General features: G+C 43.0%; 1 protein-coding gene across 4 annotated transcripts in view; it reads left to right on the forward strand.

Annotated features, from left to right (window-relative positions):
• The window catches only part of MAPKAP1 (MAPK associated protein 1), a 235563-nt gene that overhangs the window by 160429 nt on the left and 52967 nt on the right, over positions 1-22167 (forward strand). For 3 of the 4 annotated variants that reach the window (XM_068552244.1, XM_068552247.1, XM_068552246.1), the window contains one exon: positions 14042-14149. The exons of the other annotated variant lie outside the window; for it this stretch is intronic. In XM_068552244.1, the coding sequence (XP_068408345.1) occupies positions 14042-14149 (108 nt within the window). The remainder of the gene's footprint in view (positions 1-14041; positions 14150-22167) is intronic. 4 annotated transcript variants of the gene reach the window in all.

Below are 22167 nucleotides of genomic sequence, written 5' to 3' on the forward strand. Positions count from 1 at the left end.
CTGAGTTAATTCATTGGGACACTCGTGGTGTCATCACTGGAAACCCAGGTACAAGGAAAAGGTTTGAGAAGGGAAGGTTAACAAGTTTACAGTTGATTGTCCTATAAAATTAGAAGCAAAAAAGTGCTTGGAGTTCTTTCCCTTCCCACAGGCAGGCTCAAGCCATTCGCTGTCAGTGGTGCTTCCTTGGGGCGTTGGTGGAGGCCTGCTGTCCCGCCCAGGGCTAGAACCCCCTTCCACCAGGGCAGCTGGCACCAGCTTTGTTTACAGAATGCTGTCACTCCTGGGGCCTCCCTGCATCTGCTCAACAGCCTGTCAAGTACATACAACTATCATCCTCATTTTTACAGAGGAGGAGACTGAGGTTCAGAGAGGCTATTATTTACCCAAGCCAGCCTCTGGCATACGCAGATTTGAAGGGAAGCCTTCAGATTCCACTGTATCATAACAACGTCTGACGACTGAAAACAGTTGGCCTTAAGCTTGCTCTCCATTGACTCAGGTTGGAGTCCCTGCTTTATATAACTCAGAAAGGGCTGTGGACGAATGAAGTCTCCTTTTTGTTCATTCCTTTTGTTTTCGTTCTTAGGTGCTTGTGACTAAATTCACTAATTTCACTGCTGTCAAGGCTGTGTTAAGGAAAATGGGTTTGAACTGCTGTGGTTTTTGAGTACTGGACTGGATGTCAGAAACCTTTGCCATCACGGGAAATCCTGTCACTCTGGATTTACTGTCTGTTCCCCACAGCTGAATTCCTCAGCAGTGTGATTTAGCACCGTGGCTCCCCATCAACCAGTTGTGGCATTTATTTGAATGCATTACCCCACTGGTTTCCATAAACTATTTTACAATTGTTTAAAATAAATGACTGTTTATTTCCACAAAAACCATCTGTATTTCTTTACTGAGCAACAGATAACTGTATGTAAAATTTGGTAATGTCACAGTGACTCAAGTTAAGAGAAACAGATTGGATTGAAAAATTGGATGCTAAGGGACAGTGTTAAAGATTTCCATTCTAACAAGTGATATCTGGATTTGAAGGAAGAAAAAAATATTTCTTTTTTACAAGTAATATCTGGACTCCTTTCTCCAAAGGGACGTGCATCCACACCAGCTAGATGGTGACAGGTTATGGACTGTTGCACTCCTCAGGGTGGTGAAGTGTCTGGCCCTTCCAGCACCCTCCCCACCTGAGCTGGTGTAAGAGAGTCTCCCTTCCAGTGGCTTCCAGCCTTTTCCAAGTTCTGAAGTTTTAGGTTGCCCAGGCTTTACCTCTTCTCATTCTGATGTTAGTGTGTTCCATTTAGGCTTCTGTGTCGTAGCTCAGATCACTCTGGTAGGAAGCATGTTAGGACAGGTTGCTGTGGCTGGAGAAGGCGGGCCTGGGTGAGGGAATGGCCTGATTGGGAGGCGGGACTGGCCCATGTCAGTGGGGGTCTTCCATTCTCCAGCCAGTGTCCAAAGATTGATCCACACTAGCTCCACCCATCCCCAGGAAACCCAGTCAGATTTGGGGCACTATTGGGAGTCTCCGGACAGAGGGGACATTTGGAGTCAGACGGCGGTAGGGCTTAGGAGCAAGAGATGATCAGGAGGGTAGGCACGCAGGCTGGACTTCAGGCTAGTCACCAAATATTCACTAACAGCCCTTGTACCGTGGCCATCCTAGGAATGCAGGGATACGAAAATGTGCTCCCACCCTCAACTTGCATGCAGCAAGTACAAGAAACAGGCCCACGCAGGGCTCTTTTTAGTATGAGTGGCACAGAGAAGTCCCTAGGCAGTGGCACCTGAGCAGAGTTTTGACTCCTCAAGGAGAGAATGAGTGCTAGAAAACTGAAGTAGAGGGAAGATTATTCTAGACAGAGGATTGAAATGACATAGTTTTGGAGGATATTTCTGGATTATTATGTCATTAGGTGGGAGGTGGAGAAGAGGGAGATGAGACCAATGTGGCAGACCTCTAGAGGTTCCAGCTCCCTTCTGGAGAACTAGAAGCACCCCTGCCCCCCTCTCCTCCCCCTCCCCCTCTCCCGCTCCCTCTCCTGCTTGGAAAGCAGAGTCAGCAACCTAGACACATGACTTATTGGATCTTTGGAACAACTCTAAGAGGTAGGTTCTGTTATTATCCCTCTTTTACAGATGTGAAAGTAAGGCACAGAAAGGTTAAGTAAATTGCCCAGGGTCACACAACCAGTAAGTGGTAGAGCTGAGAATTCAAACCCAAGCAGTCTGGCTTATAACCCTTACACCATACCTTCTCAAATGTGGTGGGGTCGGCAGAGGTTGCAGAGGACTCCCTAGACACACATACACACAAACACACACACAATATTGAGCCTAGGGCAGGAATCATATCAGACCTTCTCCCAACCCCTGGGCTGCAGGGATGGACTGCTGACACACCACCTCTTGTCTCAAAGCCTGAATGGAGGAAGGCATCAGGACTGCTGTAGAGGGAGGTTGAGGAGGCCAGACAGAGACAGTATGGGATCACTCTTTGTTTTCCACAGTAACATCCAGAATCCATGAGGAGGACGGGGCAGGCATAGCTGTCCAGACTGGGTGGGCAATCTGACCCTTGGTCTGTGGTCATTGGCTCTCTCTGTGAATGGCCTCTGGGCACCAGCAGCCCAGCCTCAGATGCTCCAGTCATCTTCACCTTTGCTGCCCAGCTCCTTTGAGCAGCTCTGGAAACCTCTGTGGTCCACTCCGTGGCTTGACTTAGGACCACGGGAACTCCTAAACAGGCTCTCTGCCATTTTAGTCCCTGGCTCCCCAGCTGTTTAGGTGTCTCCCCAGCAGCCGCTGAGCCCACATGATCTGGGAGGAGGCTCCAGGGGCCACAGTCCCTAGCCTGATCCTGCTGGAATCATCTCTAAGATTGTTCAACCTCGTTTTTTAAAATTGGATTTTTAATGACAGTAGTAATGCTAATATATGCCCACTGTCAAAAAGCCAAACAAGATAGAAGTCTATAAAGTAAAAAAAAAAGTAAAAGCCTTCACCTTTGCTACTGCTGCATCCTGCACCCAAGGTAATTCTAAGGTAACAGAATAACCATGAGAACAGTTTGGTTCATATCCTTCCAGATTGTGTTTGTGTGTGTGTGTGTGTGTGTTTTCAACAAATGTACGTGCACACACAGATATAAATGCACATATATAGCTGGGGTATTACTTTATTAAAATGGAATATATACTATACATTCCGTATCGTTTTAAATTTAATAATGTATCATAGAAGTCTTCCCATGTCTTATTAACTTAGCTTAATTTTTTTAACAGCTCCATAGCATCCCAGTGTACAGATACACCGTATTTATTTGATAGTTTCCTACTGGAGGGTATTTAGATCATGTGCACTTTTTAATATTGAAACAGTGCTGCAGTGAACATCTTTGAACATACATCATTGTGTGCTTGGAGTAATGTTTCTTAGGCTAGAGTCCTTCGTTGGTCAAGGTTGTTCAATTTTAAATGCCACCTTGTTGAAATCATTCTATTTAACAGAGATTATTAAGCACGTACAAAGAACCTGTTGCTGTGCTGGAGCTCCGGGAGTAGAGTTAGGTTTTTTAAAAAGCCCCTCCACCCCCATCTTCAAAGAGTGCCCTGATTGGGAGGCGGGGGGAGAACAACGAAAAACAGACAGTAATGCTTCTAATCCAGCCTGCTCCGGGCACTGAGAGGAACGCGGCCCGAAGGAGGTTGGGATGAAAGAGCTCTTAATTCTGACAGGGAGTCAGGCAGGGCTGCAGAGAGGAGGGAGATGCCGAAAGGTGTGCCTCCCGACTCCTCCCAGGAGCCCTTCTGCAAGGCTGGATGTTCAAGAAGAAATTTGTTCTAAAGAATTATGATGCTCCTGCATTTTCTCCTGCACAAAGAAGGAAATCTCAGCTGTACGCCCTTTCCTTTCCTCCTCTTGGCACTTTCTGATGGATGATTGGAAATGACGGCAATACATAAACTGTTTTTCTTTCTATTTTATGACCTGGTGACAGCAGTAACACATTTCCAGTAAATGTTTTCCATCGCAGTAAAAAAGTTGTAACAAGACTAGAAATGGGTATAGTTAAGCCCTAAAGAAATCACACTTTCAGAACTGTGGATTGAGGCAGTAACTCTGTAAATCATTTAACTTAGAAAAAGGCCCCCTCTCCCCCCGACAAAATCGGAGCAAGCGGATGGCGTTCACTTGAAGTGCTCGGCAGATAGGTAGGTGCCCGCCATGGGGACTGAGGGGCTCTCAGTTTCAACCCCCTCATGTGACCAGCTACCCACCCTCTCTTCCTCCTAGTTTTCCACCCAACGTCTTCACTCCTTTCTGAACTGATAAATGATCTCAACCTTACAATTGTTTTTTTTAACCCAAAGATCAAGAAGATTATAGAATGCTCTTTCTGGAACACAGCATATCGGTGTGGTTAAGAGCACAGGCGGTGGAATCACACACCTGGATTCTTCTCCTGGCCTCACTGTGGACACGTGACTTAGCCACAGTGTTTTTTCCTCCTCTGTAAAATGGGGATTAGATTAGGGCCTACCTCATTGTTCTATGATTCGGAAAGCTAATGCATGTAAAGGACGTTGTTAAGGGCCAAGGAAGTCCTCAATGTCAGTCGCTGTTGTTATTTTCTAAAAGGGCAAATTGATGATTTTGTTAAAATTTGCATAGTAGTGTACAGCTGGCATTTATTGACTACTTATTATGTTCTAGGCATTGTGTTCTGCATAATCTTTGCAATTACTCCACGAAGGTTTAGATCAACTAATTTGCCCAGTGTCACAGAGCTTTTGTAAAAGAGCCAAGATTTTAACCCAAGTCTTTCTAACTCCAAAACCCACACTTTAACCACCACATGTCCACCTTCTAGGATTAGATACTCACAGCAGGAACAGAGGTGGTTACACTTTTTGTCTGTTTTTGTTTTGAGCAGTGAGTTTCAGTTTTATTTGGGGACCTTACTCCCTCCCCTGGGAGACAGCCTCTCAGATAGTTCTGAGGAACTGCTCTGAAGAGGTACTGGAGGAGCCAGGATATATAGGAATTTTTTGGCTGGGAAATACAAGTAGTTGTGCAGACATCTTGGTAAAAGATTACTGCTAATCACAAAACCAGATATATCAAGATGGTTACACTTTGAATAGTTCTGCCTCACACCAGACATGTCCTCCTTTGGCTGGTAAAGATTGGAAGCTGATAATGCTGAGAGCCTGTGCTCTCAGAACTCCAGGGCCAGGCAGCAAAGAAAAGAAGCATTTCCTTTCCCTCATTATAGGCAGAGCCGCCTGCTCCTCAGCTGATGCTTGTTTAGGCTCTGTTACTCCTAAGAGGATGAATGGCTGCTGCTTCTGTGTATCTGGTGTCCTTAAACGTGCTCTCAAAATTAGTCCTTTCCCAGCCTTTGTCTTTAATTTCTGATTCTAGCTGACACCTTCATTAATGGTCCGGTGCAAGCTTTCTGTCGACTTGAAGACTGTGTAAAAATGGTTTTGCTGTCCTATCAATAATGGTCATAATTTCCCCAATACTCTCATCAGCAGTGAATTGAGTCTTGCAGCAAAGAAATGGAAACCCCAGTGCAGTGGTTTTAAAGTGATTTGTCTTGCAGATGGCGTCCTATTTCAGTAAAATCAGGTCAGTGCAGCATTGCTGGGTCAGATGTAAGTCTGATACAAATTAGTTGGAGGAAATTGATCATTCCAACCTTAGGTTATTTTTAGCTTCTGTAGCTTTTTAATATCTCTTTTTCTTTGTTTACATTTGCTTTAATAAAGTTTAATCATCATTGTCTCCTCAGTTTCAACCAAGCCTTTGATAAAAGGAAAGAATGCTGTCTCCCCACCCCATAGAAGCAGCCTTCCCTTCACAGTTTTGGGGTTTGCTCCAGTTATAACATTGTTTAAACACATAAACCCACTGCTGCTGTCTTCTCTGGCCGGCCCCCTCTCTGGGGTTTGTTTATTGCACAAACTGGCCCCTTGACCAGTCTGTTCTTCATTGGTATTGAAAGTTAATGGGGGCAAAATTGCATTCCCAAACATTTGAACCTGAAGTGGCCAGGGCCGAACTTAGTTGATCTCTGGTGATCGGTTCAATTTAGTTACGATTTTTTGCCATTAGGCTGGGGCTGAATGATGGTGATTTGGTTGAGGCCAAATGTCTGAAGAAAATTGGCTCTCTGATAAGAGTGCTGTTATCAGAGGGGGCTACCTTCTCATTTACATTTAGATGAGTATTGATTATTTATTTACTCAGAGAAGTGAGATTCGTTTCCAATCTTATCTTTCTCGGCTCTGCTTGTCAGCAGAAAGAGAGATAGAGCTCCTGACATCAGGCCAAGATAACAGCACTTTGTAGTAAAGATAAAAGTTGGAATGGGCCTTTTTCTAGTCTTGACTGAAAGGATAAGTTTTAAAAATTAGAACTGATGGGTCATGCTTTCAAAACCTTTCCTGAAGGTTTTGCAGTTTAACTAGGCGGGAGAATTGGTTTATTGGAACAGCCTTGGTCTTTCTTCTTTTGTAATAGGAATGGTATTTAATTTGATTATATTTGGCTGTTTCACTGAGAGCAAATTATGTATTGGCTTAGAGGAGGATAAAGTGTGACCTTATTGTCACGTCAGCTTGTTCTTTTTTTATTATTTAAATTCCAAATTATCCAATCCAAGCCTGGGCGGGAGTATAAGCTACAGTGATTATCACTTGAATATGATTCGGTGCTTGTATTAAGATCAAACAGAAAATGATTACAGTCACCCCTAGAGGAAGAGTTATCAGCGATGGAGCTGACACTAGATGCGAACATTTTAGGGTAGCTGATGTTAGGGCTGAGCTCTGATATTGACGGCGTCAGCTTGTCGGTGATGGCTTTGGCTCAGTGAGGGACTTGGGACTCAGTCGGCCCCTGCCATAGAGCAGACAAGGCTTGGTACGGCCTGCCGAGTGGGCCTCCCTGCCACCAGTCTCCTCGAGCCCGTTGTTGGCAGTGCCGCCAGGAGAAGTATACCAAAATATAAAGCTGTGTCACTCCCCTGCTCTGTGAGCATCTGTTGCTTATAAGAGAGAATCTAGACTTTGACCAACAGTCTGGACCAAGCATCCCAGCACCAGCTTCCCCTTGAAACCCCACAGAGCCTATGCCCTTTCCACGCGGAGTTTCCCTTGGTCCACGTGGGCTCTTCAGTACCTCCTTGCCTTTGCACATTCTGTTCCCTCTATAGGAATGCACTACTTCCCCTGCCCTCTCCCGGCTCCCGGTCCTCCTTCAAGACTCAGTTTAGAGGTCTCCCCCTCAGAGAAGAAGTTCATTGTCCCCTCTTCTGTATTCCCACAGCGCCTTGTCCTTGCCTTGGGAAGAGCACTGACTGGGGCTCTTTGACAATTTCATCTGCTCGTGTGTGTCTTGCCACCTCCCCCAGCCTGCTTGAGGTCAGGAATCATTGATTATTCATCTCTGTGTCGGGGACCTTGTTGATGCTCCTAAAATGTTTGTTAGATGAATGTATGGATGGCATCGTAACACCACAAATCTTGTGACATCTGTGCTGCCATGGTTTGTTCAGTGGGTTCTGACATTTACTCACCGTTTTTAGACTGTATTCGTAGGACCAGAGAGACTAAGGAACTTTAGGAATCCTGGCTGCTGAACAAGTCTCCGATCTTAAATGCTGCTTGTAACTTAAAAGCAAGCTTGTTTAAATAGATCTGCACGCCCTCCTACCTCACACTCCTACCTTGGACACACGTGAGAAAGGGTACAGACATCTGCTCTGATGCCAGCGCTCCCTGCCACTGTGTGTCTTCCCTTAACGGGGCTGTTAGCCTCTGGTGACTCTGAGGTTGGGCATTCGCCTGAGCCTCACCACAGTGGTTCCTGCTCCAGCCTGCCCTCACAGTAACAGCAGCCGTCACTGAGCTCATCTAATCCTCACAGCAGCCTTCTCAAGGAAGTTGTGTTATTCTCATTTTACAGATGAGAAAATACGCAGAGATTAAGTAACTTCCCCAGAATGCGTAGTGAGAGGGCGCAGACAGAGGAGTTTTCTTCTCAAAACCCAGCTTTTCCTCTTATTTGCTCATGCTTAACTTTTTCTGGCTACAAGCAGCTCTTTCAGATTAAAGCAGCTCTTTAAGCTAGCGAATGGAAAACAGCTGACGTGAAGGTGTATTCATGAAAGTGTTCAGCCTTTTCCTTTATCATTTTCCAGATAGGTGTCCTCCACCTTGTTCCCATGCTCAGCAATAATAATGATAGTTTAATTCGTTTATATCCCACTTCAATCCGAAAAGCAGTTGGAATACACTAATGGGATAAAAAATGCATGAATTGAAAAACTACTTGAAAGAAAATGGAAATAAAGGTCCAGAGGATTAACTGACACAGAAATGCGTGTCCAGTCATCACACATTTAGTGCTGAGCTTCCTCGTGGGCAAAGGGGAAAGGAAAACAGTATCAGTTACAAGATTTATGTTAAACAGTCTAAAGGTACAGAACAAGCTGGTTGCTCCGAGGAAGTACAGCCTTTCCAGATAGGGAGGTCTGAAGGAGGTTTCTCCCATGGGCCTTTAGAAATAAGATGCAGAGTGATAGGGGCGTATGGCTTCTCTCTCTTCAGGCTTTTGCCCTTCCTTCCCGTTAGATTTCAACTCTCAGCTGGCTCTCAGCTGTTAAGGAATGGCATGCCAAATGAAACATAAAAGTGTTTCAGTCAAGGATTAAAGAAAAGAGATCGAGGAAGCTGAACTGAGCATGTATCCACCATCCAACAGATACTACAGATTTTCTTTGAAACTTATGTGTTAAGATGTTTGCCTCGGGTTTACAAAATCCCATAAAAATCCTGCCTGGGTATTATAACTTGGAACCCTCCCAAAGTGCCCAGAGCAGTATTTTGTTCCTAGACCATTCGGTGACGTGGTTTTACTGCAATAAATACATCATCGGAATGCCCAAGCAGGTTTTCTCGTCGCTGCAGAGTAACTGCTTCCCAGAATCTTCCTTTTGTGTTCTCCTCTGCTGTGAAGGAGAGGGTGTGTAGCTCCATGTGCAGCTGTGACATTTTAAAAACTCTTTCCAAAGGGAGGATGTTGCCTTGAGAACTGTGTCCTATTTGGTGTGAAAGAGCCTCTTATATTTTTATATAATCATTTCTTTGGCAAAAGTATGTTAATAGAAACTGACCTCACAGCTTGTCTCTATAAAATGGCTTTTGGCTGCTGCTTTTTCTCTCCTCCTGTGTCAGCTGCCTGAAAATTAAATTAGCATTTGCTAGAAACTATTGTCTGATATATAGTAGGTCTGGGTTGTCATAGTCTTGATTATCGTCAACAGACGTATATTCAGAACTTATGGGTGAGCCACTGTGGTATGTAATATGTAGACTGTAGGCCTGGGCAGTCCTAGGTATGAATCCTAGCTCCACCACTTCCTGTGAGACATTGAGCAAGTTATTTAGCCTCTGTTAGTCATGGTTTCTTCCTCTGTAAAATGGGATTCATACTCTTTACATCCTAAGATGACGAAGAGTAAATGAGAAGATCTTTATAAAAGGCCTAACGTAGTACCTGGCACATAGTAGGCCCTGTTCTGTTCTGTTATGATCGCTTATAAAAGTCTGATGATATGGCTGATGATGATGATGATGGCGGCTGACGCTTAAATAACCCTATTAATGTTCTGATTGCTTTACAACTATTAACTTATTGAATCCTCAGACAGGCCTATAAACTAGGTGCTATTATTAGCCCCATTTTATAGATGAAACAGAGAGGTTAAGTAAGTTGGCCCAAAGTCATACAGCTAAGTTTCTCAGCCAGGACTAGACTGAGGCGATTTGGCCCCAAGTGCATGCCCTTAATCATCAGGCTGTATTGCTTCTATTATATACCCTGCCTCTCATTACACAGTGTGACCTAAAGTTATCAATCTGGGCTTTTCAGGGGAAAACGCGCAAAATAGTCTTTCTCTGTGAAATATCTTATCCAGTGTTTGGGCAAGAATTAGGAGAGAAATTGAGATTTGCAATAGGCAGTTTTCTGTTTGGGTCTAGATCTCGAGTCTCATCTACAGCTTAACTACCCTGCCTTCCCCAAAGTTAAGACCCATCCGTCCTTTGCTAAGTTCAGAAGTGGGTTTCCAAGTTGTTCCTTAGCTTTTATAGAAGACCATGGAGTACCGAGAGTGGTCGATGATGCTCAACATGTTAGTTACTTAAAAAACTGGGCATACCTAGGAATATTCTGCAAGACGGGGAGAGAGTCTTCCTGGATGGATGGAAAGATAAGGGAATCCTGTCTTCATAAGGAACCAGGATACAGCCATAGCATGGGATATTTAGCATGTGTGGATTTCATTAAAATAAATTATTTCAGATCATTTATCATAGAAATGAATGTATAGAAACCACAAGTTAAGTAACTGAGAACCCAAATGAATCCATGAATCTACAAAAAATATATATACTTATGGTACAAACTATGGCTTTTTATAATTAGTCTGTAATTTACAGTTTGTAAAAGGAAGAAACCTTCAAAATACATAGGCTTTAGGGCCAAAGACCCTTGGGTTTCATTTCCCCCGCCTGCTTCCTACCTGTGTGATCTTAGGCTAGTTACTTCACCCTGCCAACCTTCAGGGTCCCAATCTGTCAAATGAGGATAATAATATCTGCCTTTAAGAGTTGCTGTGAGGATTCAGTAAGGTAACATATGCAGCATGCTTACATATAATGGTCATGCAGTAATTGAGAGTCATCATAATATAATGAATATAATGAAGCCCAATAATACTAGGCTTCAAGGAGAAAGTCCTAATGTTACTTTTGGGAAACAAACTATTTTAGTAGAAATATCTACATTGACATATACACACTGCCATATATAAAATAGATAATCAACAAGGATCTACTGTATAGCACAGGGAACTCTACTCAGTACTCTGTAATAACCTATATGGGAAAAGAATCTGAAAAAGAATAGACACATGTGTATATATAACTGAATCACTTTGCTGTACACCTGAAACTAACACAACATGTAAATCAACTATACTCAACATAAAATAAAATTAAAATAAGTAAATAAATAATATTATAGTCCCCCCCCCAAAAAAAAAAGAAAAGAAAAGAAATATCTACAAAACCCAAGAAATAAGAAAGTGAATATGGAATGGTGGCATTTGTGGCTTAGAGAGTGATGCGGGGACTTGTGTTTAGGGATAAGGGGCCCTTCCTAGTACTCCCTGCCTCCTCTGGTTTCCCTCGTCCACGTCTCACAGACAGCTACAGAGACCAAAAGGAAAAAGTGTACAAAGGAGACCAGCCTGAAATACACCTTGATGTGGCCAGGCCTTGGCTCCTTGAATCAGGAAAGGGGTGGCTTGCTTACCATCCAGTTGTCAGGTAGGCGAACAGCTCTAGACGCCCAAAACCCTATATATACTGTGCCTAGAAAGGTTACAGGGTTACTTAAGATGAAAGTATTGATCTACATAAACAGATGATGTCTAGTTTTGATTAAACTATTGCAAATGAAAGACCCATTGGAGATGCCACAGGGTGTGGTAATTACAGTATCCTCAGAAAAATGGCATAGTAAGAAATTGGAGGACTTATAAGTATATACGATGTTTTAAAAATTATAAAAGTGAAAAAAAAGAGAGAGAGAGGGTTCCCTGGCGGTCCAGTAGTTACGACTCAGGCTTTCACTGCCGTGGACCCTGGTTTGATCCCTGGTCAGGAAACTAAGATCCAACAAGCCGCGGCACGGCTAAAGGGAAAAAAAAATTATAAAAGTAGCCTTTATTTAAGTAATTATAGGAAATTTGAAAAATACAGGAAAACACTAAGGAAAAATAAAAACATTCATTATCCCACTATCCAGTGTGACTACTATTCACATTCTGGAAATAACCTTCCAGTATGTACCCCACCCCCTGCCATGACTTTACATATATTTTTCATAATTACAATCATCTTACACATATTGTGTTATAATTTGCTACTTTCATAAAGTAGCATATTATAAACGTGTTCGATAAAATCCAATACTTTTGCAACATCACTTTTAATATCTCCATGGTATTTCACAATATTTTGTTTAACCAGTTTCCCTGTTGTTAGATCTGGGTTATTCCCAAATTTTGACTATCATAAAAAAATGAATTATTGTAGGTAAACTTTGCACCCAGATTTCACTGTAAAGTCATAGGAGTGGATATCAGTGCGTATACACTATGTTGCTGGGAGATCTAGGGGTGGGACAGTTGGAGATGAACAGGCCAGTGTTTTAGAAAGCAGCTCTCTGGGTTCAGGGGTGGCTCTCTTCTCTCTAATGGGCTGCCCACAGCTGTGAAAGGTGGGTGTTAGGGAGCGGGGGGGTGGGCAGAGCTGTGGGGGGAGAGATCATAGGAATCTCTCACCAGCTTGTTTTCTTAAAGTTCAGCTGGGCATGACTTTTCGGTGATTACTTCCACCAGTGAATATGAAAGCATCCAGTGATGAGCAGCAAGCATGCTTAGTAATTGACAAATGTTGGTACCGACAGGTGATGGGTAGTGGAGAATAAGAATTATCTGTATTTCCATAACTTTATTTGCTTAATATTTTCGAAATTAAAATTGAACTATGTATAATGTTGAACTACAATACCTTCTTGACCTGAATACAGTGTATGAGAGTTTATAAGAATTGTGTAGACTTCTGAGCATGTATTTCCTTAAATAGTTGTATGTGTCTTGAGCATTGTTAATTTAGTGAAGGTTTAAAACCTGTAAGTAGTGTAAAAAGGACTGAATGTATGTAAGAACTCTGATAATTGGCAGAAATGCTAATGAAATACCAATTAGAGGAAAGATCAAATATACCATGAAACTGAACTGAAACTCTACAATGCTGCAGATGAACTAAGAACATGGGGGAGGAGAATGACTTGAGATGAGTGAAATGCCTCAGACTGATGAAAGAGAACTGTTGGATGTAAATAATCAACAAGTTGAGGACAGCTGAGGAACACATCTAAAAATACGTGTTCCACCTGGGAGCCCTGCAAGGCCTCTGATGCTTCCTCAGATCTCTCACACCTCTGCTGTCTGACCAAACACGCCTTTCATAGTCAAAATAATACGACAGTTTCTTACACCTCTAATCTTTCAGTAACCATTAACAACAGGAGCAGTCTTTTGAATACGATCATTGGACCCGTTAGGTGTTATCTGAGAAGAACAAGATTGTCATTTGGCTTTACAAAGAAATACATGAATAAATGTATAAAATGCCCCAGTGTTTTAAGATCTGCCAGAATCCCTTTGTGATGCAGGGTAACTGATATTCCTGGTTTTCAGTATTATTGAACCTCTGCCTCTTGTGTTTTCATAAATATTTCAACAAAAACACGAATCAGCAGCCACTTGTCCTTCTGTCACCATAACCCCAAAACCTGGAATTTATTTTTTAACCCCATCTACGTTTAAAATTTTTTTTTTACATTTTTGGACTGTCATTATATTCGAGTTCTAAACATACCTTATTCTTGCTTATAATTAATCATTCATTATCATATAATAATTATTAATAAATAATTTTGTAGTACTGCCTCCTATGAGGCAGGTACATTACTACGTAAGCATTTTTCCTGTAGCATCTCTAATCTTCACAATAATCCTTCAGGGTGTAAGTATTCCCACATTACACATTAGGAAACAGAGATTCAGAGAGGGTAAGGTACCTGCTCATAACTGGGAAACCATCGTAGCCACATTGTGATTCCAAGTCAGTCTGACTCAAAAGCTTTCTATCTCTCATCCTGTTTTGGGAAGAACTGAGCAAAAATAGACCTGATACTAGAACAGACAAGTGTGTGAAGCCGTGTGGAAAAAAAAATCAAACTCTTCCCTCTTGGATTGCAAGACCCCAAACAGACTTCAGTGTTTTCCTAATGCTTTATCAGCTTTTCACTGGGGTGTGGTGTTTTTCCAATGTTAAATTCACTGTTTCAGACTGCCTCCCCTCCTCCTGCCCCTTTGATCTTCCAGGCCCTCAGTACCGCCTGGAGAAGCAGAGCGAGCCCAATGTCGCTGTGGACCTGGAGAGCACTTTGGAAAGCCAGAGCGCCTGGGAGTTCTGTCTGGTCCGCGAGAACAGTACGTTGGCCTCCTCGCTCCGTGCCTGCTTTGTCCGTTGCAACATGCTTAAAAGTCCTGTGTTTGGGAATACTCACTGCTCTGGCCTCCCTAGGCTGATTTGAGGTGACTTTGTTTTCCAAGGCAGACCTCAGCCTTCATGGCAGAATTGTATCCCAGAGTGAAATGATTGATTTCATGCTTTTTGGGAAACAGTCTGCATCCTGTTCAGCCCTCTGTGATTAATATTTATCCATTAAACTCTATCATCCTAAGTTAGGAACAGTCCTGGAAACAGTTTAGAAATATGAGGCCTTTTCTGTGGCAAAGGCTATATTGTATATAAAGCAACTGGCCCTGTCAGTATCACTGTTCAGTCATCAGGTTTTAGAAAATTCTGGCCATTTTCATACTCTGGGCCGGAGGCAATGTAGTGGTTCCTAAGTGCTATGTAGAAAGCTTCTTTAAAAGTTCAGTTAATTTCTTTCATTCACTCTTTAGAGCTTCAGACTTATGAATTTTAGCCATTCCTCTCCTCTACACTCCCATTGACTTAAGGGGCGAGTGACATGTGAAAACTGTGATCACTACAGCCAACTCTCCATCATCCCTGCTTCCGGGCTTTTACGCAGGCAGTTTCTTCTGTGTGGAACACTTTCCCCTACTCTGGTTAACTTTTTTATCCTTCTTCTCAGTTTAAATGTCACCTCGATAGAGGCCACCTGTGATCTCCGTGTCCCCTCATTGCCTAAACCTGACCCGTTCCTCATTCGGGTCCCCTGTTATATTCCATCATAGAGCATACTACTTTTTTTTCATTGCATGTATTTCTGTTTATAATTATTTATTTTTCCCAATGATTGTTTGATGTCTATCTCTCGCACTAGATTGTCAAGTCTTTGAGGTTGGCAGGTTGGCATTCATTAATTCAGCAAATATTCACTCATCACCCACTACGGGTCTTGTCCTACGTATAGGAACTCTGTAGTGGATTCTGTTTCAAAATGTTTCATGTTGACTCCATGTTATATGAATAAGATAAAATGTTATTTTTTAGGATCTTGGTATATATTTTGGATATATAACATACATGCAAAAAAATTTCAGATAACAAAGCATCTAAAGTGAAATCTTTTAGCCTCTCTTCTCTCCCCTAATTCCTCTCCCGGAGACAACAGTTGTTCCCAGTGATTTTGGTGTCTTTCCAGGGATCATCTAAGCATATGCAAGGATATTCTGTATATGTACATGAATATACCCACACAAAGACATATATATAAACACACGTATTTCCCTCTTATTTTTTTTTTAATTAATTAATTTATTTTATTTATTTATTTTTGGCTGCGTTGGGTCTTCTTGCTGCGTGCATGCTTTCTGTAGTTGCGGCGAACGGGGGCTACTCTTCGTTGCAGTGCGTGGGCTTCTCATTGCGTTGGCTTCTCTTGTTGCAGAGCATGGGCTCTAGGCACGCAGGCTTCCATAGTTGTGGCTCGCGGGCTCTAGAGTGCAGGCCCAGTAGTTGTGGCGCACGGGCTTCATTGCTCTACGGCTTGTGGGAACTTCCCGGACTAGGGCTTGAACCCTTGTCCCCTGCATCGGCAGGCGGATTCTTAACCACTGCGCCACCAAGGAAGCCCTTCCCTCCTTTTAAAAACAAAATGGTAGCAAACTGTCATCAGTGTTCTACATTTTTCTTTTATCATTGTAACAGTATGTCACATAGAGAGTACTCCATATTCTACATCAATCCATATGTTATTCCGTATATAGATTTACCTCTTTCTTTTTTAACTGCTGCATAGTATTTCACAATATACTGTGATTCCAAATTAGATGTGTTTTGGGTTTGTTTGGGATTCTTTTTTTTTTTTTTTTCTTTTAAGATAAGGTTCTTATACTAGGAAAGAGCAGCTATGAGGATTGGTGGATAAAGATTTGAAATCTGAGCTCTTGTTGTCACTCCACTTCTGAGTACGAGCAGAGTCTTAATTAAGTTGTATGACCTCTGTCAGCCTCAGCATCCCCATCTTAAAGGATTTGCAAGATACTTTCAGTGCTTGCCTTTGAGTCAAAATCACTTTGTTAGTGAAAGAAGACCGTACCAGCATTTACAAAGTGTGCCAGGCAGTCCATGGTTTGGAATCAATAGACTATTGTAACTAGTCTTTGTAAAGTGGAAGTAAATTATAAAAACAATTTATTCTTTTTATAGAAAAGATTTTTTAAATTTTTTTAAATAGAAATTTCAATCAAGAACCCATATTGTTCCCCAGTAGCTACTTATTAAGAAGTTAGATTGAGACAAAGAAAGATATTTCAAAAACAGAATTTTTTTCACTTCTGTTGCTATGTTTGATCAGCACAGGCTTGCTATCCTTAAAGCCATTTTAGAAGTGAACTAAATTATGAGCATCTATTATGCAGTGTTTAAGAGAATATGCAATCAAGCCAGACTGCCTCAGTTCACATTTTGGCCCTGCCACTTACTGGCTGTGTGACCTTGGACAATTTACTTAACCTCTCTTAGGTAGTTAATTTGCCTTCGTAAGGCTGATAGGAGGATTCATAAGGCTCTTAGAAGAGTGCCTGGCACATGATAAACACTCAACAAATATTAACTGTAATTAATAAATAACAGAAGAGCAGCATTCTGTAGCTCACAGAGCAGCTGAGGCATGGATGTGGAGGTCTGGAGTCATAGAACTGTCAGGGCCCTCAAGGAGGTGTGTGGTGGGGAAGGGAGTGATGCAGAATGGAGGGGAAAGGAGAGTGGGGGCCAGAGCAGATGTATAAGTCTGTGGCACAGGACCAGAGAACTTAGAGGCAGGGTACTTTCCAGCAAATGTGCTTTGGTGTCCCAGAAGAGGTGTACCTATAAGTAAAAGCATTTGATCGAGAAGACTGCCATAAGAGTAGATATAAACCCTTCTGTTTTTTTTCCACAGGGGGACAGGGCATGGCTTTTTATACCAACCGCATCAAAGGATTTTTTTAAATTATTCAGGCCTTCTATTGTAAGGGATCACGCTAGACATTTTGCTCTCTCGTGTAATTTTCACAAGCACCTTACAAGATACTATTCTAATTGTGGAGAGAGGTCGTGATTTGCCCAAAGTTAGCTAGTCAGTAAGTGATAGGACCAGAATTCTAAGTCAGCTATCTGACCCTGAAGCCCACCCTGAGATTGTTGATAAAACAACCTAAATTTTCAGTCCTAAGAAGGGTGATGACAGTTGTCTTTGTACACTATGAGAGAGAAGCTTGTGAATGAAGCTAATATGATAAGAGTTTCTGCCTAGGGACTGAGAGGTAGCATTTGTGCTTGGATCTTGGCCTAAATAAGAAAACGACAAGCCAAAGTCCTTGGGCTTTCCAGTTGGGACTCTAGTCTGATAATCTCCTACATCCTTCAGCCAACTGTCTGCTAGAAGCTGGAATCAGACCAGAAGGAAGCCTAAGTACATTATGGAGAGGATGTAACATTAGAAGACTTCCATTCTTGTCCAAGTGTCTATATAAATCCTGGCACCAAATTGAACCTCAATTTCGTTTTCTGCCAGATGTTGCCAGTGACCTTTTCCTTTACCCACTGATCATATGTGGGTAGCCCATCCAGAGCCTTAGAAGAAAGATGCAGCGTGAACCAACCTATCGTTTCCATAATTTTCAGAGAGAAACTTGGGAATTTCCCATCATCAGAGCTAAAATAGACCTGAAAATGAACCGGCTTTATGGAGTGCCACAAAGTGTCAGACGCTGTGTCTTCCCTGTTTTATCAGTCACAAGTGTGCCCACATAGTAGTTCAGCATAGTGCTTAAAGCACAGTCTTTAGATGAGGCAGAAATTGGGTGGACACTGCAGCTCTGACATCGGACAAATCATGTCACCTCTCTGAGCCTTAGTTTCCTGTGTAAATGGAAGTGGTTGAATCTATTTCACAAGGTTGTTGTGAGGATTAAATGAGATAGAGGTGCTGTTGTTAATTAGGCTAGAGTGGCCATCATCTTTATTTTATAGAAGAAGAAACTGAGCCTTTAAGGCGGTGATTTGTTCATCATCCCATGAATAATAATTAGGGGGCCTAGAAGAATGTGTCTTCTGTCCATTAAGTCTAGTGAAAGAGCTGAATCTAATTATTTTGTTTCCTAAATAGAAGTTGCTATAGAAAGGGGATTCAGTTCTTTAAACATCAGTTTAATCTCCTTTGATCTCCTTTCCTTTTCAAGGAGACCTTCCATTATTTCAGTACCTTCATGAAGTTTCCTTAATTTAAGGCTGTACTAAGGAAGAGCTTCAACCTGAGGTGGGCAGTCACCCAGACGGCTGGACTGTGGCAGGGGAGCATATCTCTGGGTCTCAGTTTGTGGCCTCTTTCACCTCCTTTAGTTTCTCCTTGAAGACCCAGGAGAAGAGGCCAGTCCTCCTAGAAGCCTCCCCAGACCACCTGGCCGCCATTCCCTGGGCTCTGGTAGAGTCCCTCTCCTTACCCCTCTCTGATCACTGATTCCGCTGAATGGATTCGCCCACCCCCACACTGGACTGTGACCCCCACCCGCATCCACCAAGGGCAGGGACTGGGTCTGAGCTCCCCCTACATCCCAGTGCCTGTGGCCAGGTGTGGTTCATTCCCTGGGAGGGAGAGAGCCTCCTGAGTCCCTGGCATCACCAGGCTGCTCACTAGGGCACCGAGGGGCAAGTGTGTGATACCGTTTAAAAGGAACTTGGGCTTTGGGTGAGCATCTTCAGGTATAAGGGTTTCTTCGTGGTGGTACTTGGGATTCCCCCCTCCCCCCACCCCACCCCCCTCCCATTTACTAAATAAAAAAGCAACTGTAGACAGTGAATGACTGCTTCTCCTGGTGTGTTTCCATCTCCTCTTCGTGGTGCTTATTCTTGGTGGGCCAATCCCTCCTCCCACGTGTGCTCTTTTTGCCAACCCTGGAGACTCCCTAGTGGTTCTACTTGGCTTCTGGAGGGTTTGCCTTCTTCAGTTACAAACTACTAATCTCTCCAATTTCTGTCATGTGACTTAAGTACCAGGGCTTTAAGCCTCTTTTATTGTACCACAACAGCAGTCTTCAAAAGCAGAAAAAATGTGATCCTGCAAATAAACTCTGTTTACAAATGGAAATGACTTGTGGTGTTCATGGTACATATTTTAGGTTGAATTACTGCTGAAAGCCAGTTACGTGTCTGGCTCTGGTGGGGGGAAACGTGTTCACTGTAAGGAATTTTCTGTATGGGTGAGAGTTTTTTCAAGTAGATATTGGATAATAGCTCCCTGCTTGCTGCACGCTAACAGAATTTAAATGGAACAGAAACATTATCCCCGATGCCAGAATACCTATGTGTCTCCGCCTCTTGCTGTCTGTTTGATGTGGGCTGGTTGGCAGTGTGTTGTAGGGGAAAGGCAGGATGTTTGAAGCCACAGCGTGACCTTAGGCAAGTCCTTCTCTGAGCTTCATTTCCCCATCTGTAGGGCTACCCTGTAGGAAGGAATCCCTACCCTGTACAGCTGTTATGAGGATTAAGTTGAGATTGTGTGCCTTAAATGCACGCGGTAAAGTGCAATGCCCCATGCAAGAGCTGGCCATTCCCAGGTTTTGTGTGCCCAAGACACAAAGCGAGTGCCTGTGCGCAGACACCATGGCTAGTCTGCGCTTGTATGTGTTGGCCTTTTCCCTATAGACGCTTAGATTTCCCGCAGGTCCCTTTGGGCAACAGCCTGCACCAAGGGTAGGTGATACCTAGGGCAAAAAACAGTGCTGATCTGAACTGGAAGCAGATTTGTGCCCTGTCCACACGTACTTCTTCAATAGTGAGTGCGTTGTGCTATGTGGGCTGAGAAATTCCACATGAATTGCATTTTTCACTCTCCCCCTTTCTTGAAAGTTCCCCCCTTTTCATTTTATCATTAGATAGTAATTAGTATTCAAGGGAAATTGGTCTTAATATATTAAAATTGGTTAAGTGCATTTAGACCTGTACCACAGCCAATGTCTGATTGGAAAATGTAATTGGGGACTCTGTGTATGTAATTAATTGAATTACAATTAAGAACTTTCATTAAGCGATACACTGGTACATTAGAGCAGTAAGGAAACATGTCTGACGAGCCACAAACCCTGTATGGGCTCTAAGTGGGGGCACAGGGATTTGCATCCCTCTGGTAGGCTCCTGGCCCTAGAATCCGCCCTGTAGCCCCTGACTAATGGTTTGGTAATGCATCGGGTGACATTTCTGCAGTGACTCCCCTGATGGGAAGCAGGGTTCTTCCAGCATGTGTGCCCTCATTCTCTGACTCTGGAGTCAGAGAGAGAGGTGCCTCGGTGTTGATAAAATGTTGCAGTTCTTAGATATTTTGTCATGTAAATTGTCCAAAATGCCCAGGCTCTTAAGAAGACTCCATTACTTTCCCTGTGTTTTGAACAGGGGCAAAGACACAATGGAGGAAAAGGAAGTGATGGGAATTCTGACATCAACCTAACTTCCAGGCAAACCTGTAATGGTTCAGACCCTTGAATGGTCATGCTTCATCCTGTACAGGCTTCACCCTAGACACATATTTGTTCATTCATCCCCCAAATATTGACGGCCCCTCCTCTGGGCCAGTCGCTGTGCTGGGGCAGTAGAGAGGATACACAGCCCCTGCATCATGGAGCTCACAGCTGTGATGAGCGCTGTGAAGGGTATAAAAGAGTATATAGCAGGGGCCTGGAGCTGGTGAGAATGGGAGGAGAAAGCTTCCTTGAGGAAGAATAAAAAGGAGTTATTCCGCTCATGAGTAAGAGGAATGTTCCAGGCCAAGGGACTACTTGTCCAAAGGTCTTGAGAAAGAGCTAGGTATATTTGGGAATGAATGAATGGAGTGGAATGAAATGAGCAAGGGAGAGAGTGCTGGAAGATGAGACTGGGGGACAGGCAGGAGCTTGAATGCAGAGCCGACACCTCCCCCACGCCCACCTTCCCACCTTCCCACCTCCGTGATCCGCTCTCTTTAGAAATTCTACAAACCAGAAATCGTTTCTTTCTGATCGCCTCATAAAACAAGATTATCCGATTTATTGAGGGTCTGAAATCTCCCTGTGGAAAGGCTCTGACTCCAAGAGTTTAATCAATTAGGCACTGCCAGCAAGGATCCCTACCCTGGTTGTAGCATGGCAAATTCAGTGAAGGGTGTATCCTACAGTACGACCCTGACGGCTTTGAAGAGATTACCGCAGAGGGGCAAGCAAGTGCGCGTGTGTATATTTATAGTATATCACCTATGGATTATTTTTTAGAGACCAGCAAAAATGACTAGTAGCCAAAGGGAAGTGTTTAATAGAAGAGAAGTTTTGGGCTTATGAGTCTTTGGGGACTTAAACGGCCTTTGGAAAAAAAAAATGTGATGGATGTAGAAAGCTAAAGGAGAGTTTTTCCTCCCTGACTCACTCACACATCTAGCTTTGAGTCTTACAGAAGGAGTAGAGAGAGTTAGGTTTTATCCCTGATTGTTTGTTCTGGCAAAGGCAGGTGTGATTGTGTTCTCCTTAGATACTGCTATGGCCCATGGATTTGTACATTCCCAGCCCATCCAAGGAGCATTTTACCCAAGGGGTTATGTGGTGGTTAAGGGCACAATTTTGGAATTAGACCTGGGTTCCTTTCCTAACTCCAGCTTGTATTAGTTGTATGGCTATACTAGCAGGACAACATTCTGAGCCTTATTTTTCTCACTTGTAGAAAGAAGATAATATTATCCAACTTAAAAGAGCAGTGAGAAATTTAAATGAGATAATATATTTAAAGTGCTGAGCATAATGTCTGGCATATATAGTAAGCATTCAGTAAATGTTAATTGCTCTTAGAGTTGTTGTTGAGGCAGGATACCTGTCTGATAGGGCATCTGAATGGAAAACTAGGAATGGTGTGTTAGGTTCTAATAACCAAGGTAAATACAAGGGATGGTGTACAAACTCAGGTACTGTTATGGCTAACCTGTGTGGCATCAACCTCATTCAGGCCGCCAACAGCATTTATTGAACATCTACTG

The sequence above is a fragment of the Eschrichtius robustus genome, chromosome 10, assembly GCF_028021215.1.
Source record: "Eschrichtius robustus isolate mEscRob2 chromosome 10, mEscRob2.pri, whole genome shotgun sequence".
Lineage (NCBI taxonomy): Eukaryota > Metazoa > Chordata > Mammalia > Artiodactyla > Eschrichtiidae > Eschrichtius > Eschrichtius robustus.